Source organism: Battus philenor, unplaced genomic scaffold, assembly GCF_028537555.1.
Source record: "Battus philenor isolate CCGP_79_NKW_IND1 unplaced genomic scaffold, ilBatPhil1.0.hap1 SCAF_3, whole genome shotgun sequence".
Taxonomy (NCBI): Eukaryota; Metazoa; Arthropoda; class Insecta; order Lepidoptera; family Papilionidae; genus Battus; species Battus philenor.
Genome location: NW_027181693.1, coordinates 2,771,568 through 2,777,617, shown reverse-complemented (window position 1 = coordinate 2,777,617; position 6,050 = coordinate 2,771,568). Strand labels below are relative to the sequence as shown.

At 37.2% G+C, this 6,050-nt stretch overlaps 1 protein-coding gene across 1 annotated transcript; it reads right to left on the bottom strand.

Moving 5' to 3' along the window:
- Window positions 1-464: 464 nt before the first annotated feature.
- On the bottom strand, window positions 465-2,826 carry LOC137926970 (uncharacterized protein PF3D7_1120000-like). Its single transcript, XM_068770730.1, has one exon. The coding sequence runs from the start codon at window positions 2,689-2,691 to the stop codon at window positions 982-984; it is 1,710 nt and encodes a 569-aa protein (XP_068626831.1). The 5' UTR covers window positions 2,692-2,826; the 3' UTR covers window positions 465-981.
- Window positions 2,827-6,050: the final 3,224 nt, after the last annotated feature.

The window sequence follows — 6,050 nt, the reverse complement described above, 5'->3', positions numbered from 1 at the left end:
CGGACTCTAACCGACTAAAAACCCCATTTGCCAATCTCCCCTCTTTTCAAGTTAGTCCATCGACATGGAGGTCGATGCCTTTTTTCTAGATCCTTCTATGTGTACATCTCCAGGTCAAGGTGTCTCCTCAAATCTTTACTTATTTGTTATACCTTACTTCTAGTATTAGCTGTGCTGGCCTTTGTTTTTTTTTTTTTTTTTTTTATTTCTTTTTTTTTTATTAAGTTTTATGACTATGGTTACGATAGTCGTTTTCCTTAGTTTTTGTTATAAATGTTATTTATATTGGTTCTTTTTTTTTTCTTTTTATTTATTTATTTATTTTTCTGGCCTTCTTTTTATTTTATTTTTTTATTAATATTATTTTTTTTTCTTATACTTATTACGTTTTGCTTATCACTAATCTGGTATATGTCACCTGTATATATTCTAATATATACAATTTACATATCTTTCTTGCTCATTTTAATTTCTACGCACAGCGTCCTCCACCACCCGGACGCAGTATTCGGTAAAATCTCTTCGTGTTGTTTCGCCTTATGGCCAATCTTTAAGCAAAATAAATGGATTACATTTTCCTCCGCGTCCGGGTCGCAGATACACGTTGGGTCTGTTTTACATCTAAGCCTACTTATATAGTAAGAGGAGAAACCACCTTGACCTGTCAACATTTGGACCAATGAAAGGTCCAATTTTAAATTTTTAACAGCTTTTTTCGTTTTTCTAGCGTTCGAGAGAAAATTTTTTGTTGATGTTTCCCTTTCCTCATTATCACCAGGGTAGAATTTTTTAGCGAGCAGCTTCCCTGACTCTTTCGAGCTCAATTGACTGCCGTTCGCTACAAGCATTTGGTCCCTTTCTAATTTATGTGTTTTATTAAGTGCCCTGTAAATTTCGTCGCATATGCTTTCCCGTTCTAGTTTCGTGCAGAACTCCATGTTGGCTTGTGTTATAATATACTTTATTTCCATTTGGACGCCTTTAACAGTAAGCTACACTACTCCTCGCCACCGCGTCCCATCTCTTCTTCACTGGACATTCAGAGTCGAACGCATTATGGTTACTGGTGTCCATCTTTGCTAAGCAACAGTTTCTACAACTGGGTCCATCACCTGATATCCAAGATGGACATTCTGACCTTAGGTGTGGACCAGAACAATGGCTACACAGACTCTCCGTAGATGTGCATATCTTTTTGCCATGGCCGAAACCGAGGCACTTTGTGCATTGGATCAGAGGAGACTGATCCTTGACTGTTCTTTTCTGAATGTCTATGTAGACGACGCCGGCAGCTATCAGATTTTGGTGGACTTTTGGCGAGACCTGCAAGACCACATGGTTCTCGTGAAGGTTTCTAGCTTTGCGTCTGTACTTTACAGTTGCTCTGTACTCCTCTTCCGGTATATGCGCAAGAGTGTCGCTGTTCTGTTTTTTTAGCGCTGTTATAATATCATCATCTGTGTTGTAAGCCAGGAGGTCTCTTATAATTACTAATGGATCTTTATTTTGGGCTTTTTGTGCTTGAAGGCTCTCGTTACTTTGCAATTTTTGGGTGACTTTTTTAAGATTTTGTTCCGAATTGCAGCTAACGACCACCTTTCCGTTTCTCGCTTTTCTCATGCGATCTATTTGGATTGCTTCTCCTTTGGCATTCACTGCTTTTCTTATCTTTTCCAATACTTCCTCACTGGTGTCTTTTCCTTCTGTGGAAGACACTATTATCGTGTGTTTGGGGTTTTGGGAAGGAGTATGCTGTGCGGCACTTTTACCAGCAAGGACTTCCGCATATGATACCGTTTTATTTCTCGTGGTGTTTATATCTTTGCGTATCTCTTCCTGGATATTCGTAAATTCTCTAATCTGGGACTTGATTTCCCTCAGCTGACTATTACATTCTCCCGAGCTTTCGTTTGTAGATAGCTTTTGTTCATTTTGGATTTTTTCCTGTATGGAAAGCATCTGTGTCATCTGTGTTTTCATTTCGTCAAGCCGTTTGCTTGTAGCTTCGGTCATACGCTTTTGTTGCTCGAACTCATGCCGCTGAATCTGTATAACTTCATCCAACTTCCTGTTGGTATTTTTTATTAGATCCTGGTGTTCTTCTGGTTCGAGGCTGTGGTCTTCCTCTACTTTATCGCCTCTGATCGGCTGATTTGAGGTCTTTTCTTTTTCTTTGGCAGAAGCACCACGCTCCGATTCCGCTTCCCTGACTAACTGCACAAGTCTTTCAACCGCATTCAGTACTTCTGCAACGATCTCTCTTTTTGTATTTCTAGAAGCTCCCAGCTGCATTTTTGCTTTTAAAGCACAGGCACGCGCTTCTGAGATTCTGCTTATATACTTTGTGCTAGGTTGTTTCGGTGAATTTCCTGTTTCTGCCGAAGGTCTTCTCCCTCCTATGCTTTTAGCCTGCGAGAGCGTTGTTTTTGATTTCACTTTAGAAGGATCTGAAGGAAAAGATTTCTCCGGGGAGTATGTTTGTTTGGCATCTGGAACTCCCGCTTCCCAGTCATTTATACTTTTCCTCACCTTTGTTGGTTTGTGGCTTTCAAGGTCAGTTTTACCCCTGGTTCTTTCAGTCACAACACCAAAGTCATATGTTTCGTCTAACTTCGACGGTCCTGCCGTCTCCGTCTGATTTGACTGGTCTGCAGATGCCACTTTATCCATTTTGCACGGTGTGCGATACATTTAGTCTAATCACTTAAAAGTGCTGTGTTAGACAATAGTACGAGCTCACTAGAGTCTCTTACTGTCGCTTTATATTTGGCTCAAAAAAGCCAGTCTTAACTAAAATAATTTGTCTGTGTTATAAAACACCTGTGTATAAAATGAGTCTTACAAATAGTAGCCTACCCAATTCTTACTTAAGATTATAGTATAACGTCAACAATATTCACTCTACCTGGAGTCGTTCAATTATGTACTTATTTTACACTAACCCTTTCAGGTAATAATTTTTTTTTTTTTTTACAACCAATCAATTTCTAAGACAATGTGTACTAAACTTCGATGACTCTATCTAGTAGCGCTCCCTAAGTTCTCTCCAACGAGCCCCAACACGATCCTTCAGACTAAAAGGTTCCGAGAATAACCCGGTTTTTAATTTCTGGTTTCAATCGGAGATTGCCGCCAAAAATGGTTAAAAAGCTATATCCCCCGAACCACCAGTCCGATTTCAACGTTCTTGGGCTCCTCGGATTGCCCCTCGTAAGCGCCCTAGAGATCTGTATGACTATCCGTTACCGAGATGTCCAATTTTTTATTTATTTTTTTTTTTTTTTTCACAAAAAAAAAAAAAAAACTTTTAGATGGCGGTTCAAATGTCAAATATAATCGTAGGTACTGTACGGGACTGAAACCCCAGCTTTCTATACGAAATAATTCCAGAGTTATCAAGGGTTGAACTTTGCAGTCTTGTAACCAAAATTGGTTTCAGTCACAACTTCGTCAATTTTTTAACTTAGGAGACCAAAATTAATGCCTGTTCCTATTAAATACTATTCTATAAAGTGAACTATTGCGTCTAATTTATTTTATTTACCTTTATTTGTAATTTATAGGAAAATGTGTTCAGATCTTAATATCTCCGGAACCTTACACCAAAAAATTTTGAAAATTTTTTCAAAAATAACTTAATTGTGTACTTTAACATAAATTAAAGAAAAATCTTAAAGTTATATTGGAATCTAAGAAATAATCTAAGTTTTTGATTTTTTCCGCTGGGGGGGTACTTTTCTTGATGAGAAAAATCTGTAATTTTGTATCTCTAATCTTCGGCGGAGCGCGCAGCTAAATTCACTTTAAAAACTGGGTGTCCTCGATCTAGTTTTCGAGTTATGACCCTCCAAATTTTAACAATTTAATAATTAATTTTTCCAAAACTATAAGTCCAAAAATTTTTTTTTATTATTAAAAATTGATGTATACACCTAGGTGTATTGTCATGTAAAATTTGACCGTCGACAAACTCTTCCTTCTGCTACCACGTGTTTTTTGTTGTTCGGTTTTCTGATCTTTGTGACGTCATCCAACGAGTTGCAAATTCCGAATTTCTTGCTTATTAAAAAGCTTCTTGAGACCTCCCGAACGGTGAACAAATAAGGAGTCTCCGAGTTCTGAGGCCCGAGTTATCACCGAAATAGTAAAAACTAACCTCAAAATTTCGCTTTAAACGTTCAAATCAATCCAAAAAATTGTGTCACGTTCTTGCACCAAACACCAACACTTAGATTGCGTTAAGATGCACACACGGACACTTGATTCGTCAAAATCGGATGACTAGAACCCGATATTTCGATTTTTTTAACGCGGAGCAGTTATTATTCGCTGCTAACGCCTCGAGATTTGGCGAGATACTAGTTGTTTATTATTAACAAAATAAATTTATAAATAAAGTGATCACTGTGAAATATATAATTTATTTTATGCATTTTTTGTTTATACCACGACGGGCAAGTATTTTTAGCAGAAAGTCAACAAAATATACTTGCCTAGTGAGAAAATTTGGGTTGCAATCCTTACATTTTAATAACAATAATATCGGTTTCATTACATGTTTTCGACTTCTGTTCTAACATCCGTTCTAAATTTAAACAGAGCACTCCCTGTTGAATTTTTTTCGTAACGGCTTTTTTACCCATTTTCAATCACTTTGTGTAAAGTGATCAATTTGTCGTAAGTTATATTCCTTTAATCCTATTTCTATTGTAATGCGATAAGCCAATAACTTTTGGTAGCACAAAGCTTGCAGGGATAGACAGTACACAATAATTAAATTAAATTTTGTAGTGATCTGAATTTTTAAAATATTTTAGTATGTTATCATAACATAATTTATTATTCACATATATATATATGTTGATGGTGATGGTTCAGTCACCTCAGCAACGGCATTTAAACTCTCGCTTAGAATGCAAACCGATTTTTGGTCATCGTATTATCGACAGGGAGCGTCTCCAAGAGAACGAAGGGTTGTATTGCGAAGGAGAAATGAGTGAAGTAAAAAAATGTGTATTTGATATAATCATATTTGTGTATTAATTACGGATTAGTTGAAGTAATTAATACTCCTATTTCAATGTTATTCTTCATTTGTCTTTTCGTGTAAATTTATATCAATATTTAGTTTTTATTAAAAACTTTACAACATGGAGGTCGAAGATTATCTGACGCTGACGACGAGTGGTGGTGAACAGCTTGTCCACCTTGTGAAGATCCCGAGGGTCCTAGGAATCCTGCAGGGTAGCTCGGTTCAGGGTGAAAACCAGAGTCAGCGGGCATCGCCACGGGAACGCCTCAAAAGGAAATGTCAATATTATTTAAAAATTATACGTGTAAATTGAACGTATTGAAAAGGTTGCCAATGTTTAATTAAAAAAGACAAAAAGTGAAATATGTCACGAAGTTAATAACTAGAATTCGCTTACTAATTCTACTTCAAATCAAGGACATAAAAAAGGTACTTTTAAAACCGCATTGTGTCTAAAGAGTGTCGAAATGATCTAATGTAAGCGGCACAGTGCGGATGCCGGAGTTTCAACTGTCCACGGGATGTGCCTTGGCAGACTTCCTGCGAGTTCCGTAAAAGGACAACAACCAAAGGGGTCCTACTCACTATAAGTTAGGATTACTACACAACTTTGATTTCCCGTCAAATCATTAACAAAAGTTAACGGCAGATAAATACCATTTATTCAACGCGGAAGACTACTTATTTTGTTGCATTGTTATGACGTTGTTCTTGTCTTTCTACTAGTCGGCACAAGTCACGTCTAGGAGACAGGATTCAGGCTCTTACTAAAACGTGCGTAGAGAAATATGCGAATAGAGAATGTAACATATTTCTCAAATTCGTCGTCCTAGGAAATAAGGGCTTCCTTACGGTTTAGAGAGAGTAGTCGATATAAAAAAAAAAGTACGCGTATTAAAAACAAGGCTAGCAACCTACCAGCGTTGAGTTCAATCATGCACACCATAAGAATACCAAGAACAACACACTTTAAAAACATCTTGACTTTTAAAGTTTTCCGTCTGTATTAGCGGCTTAT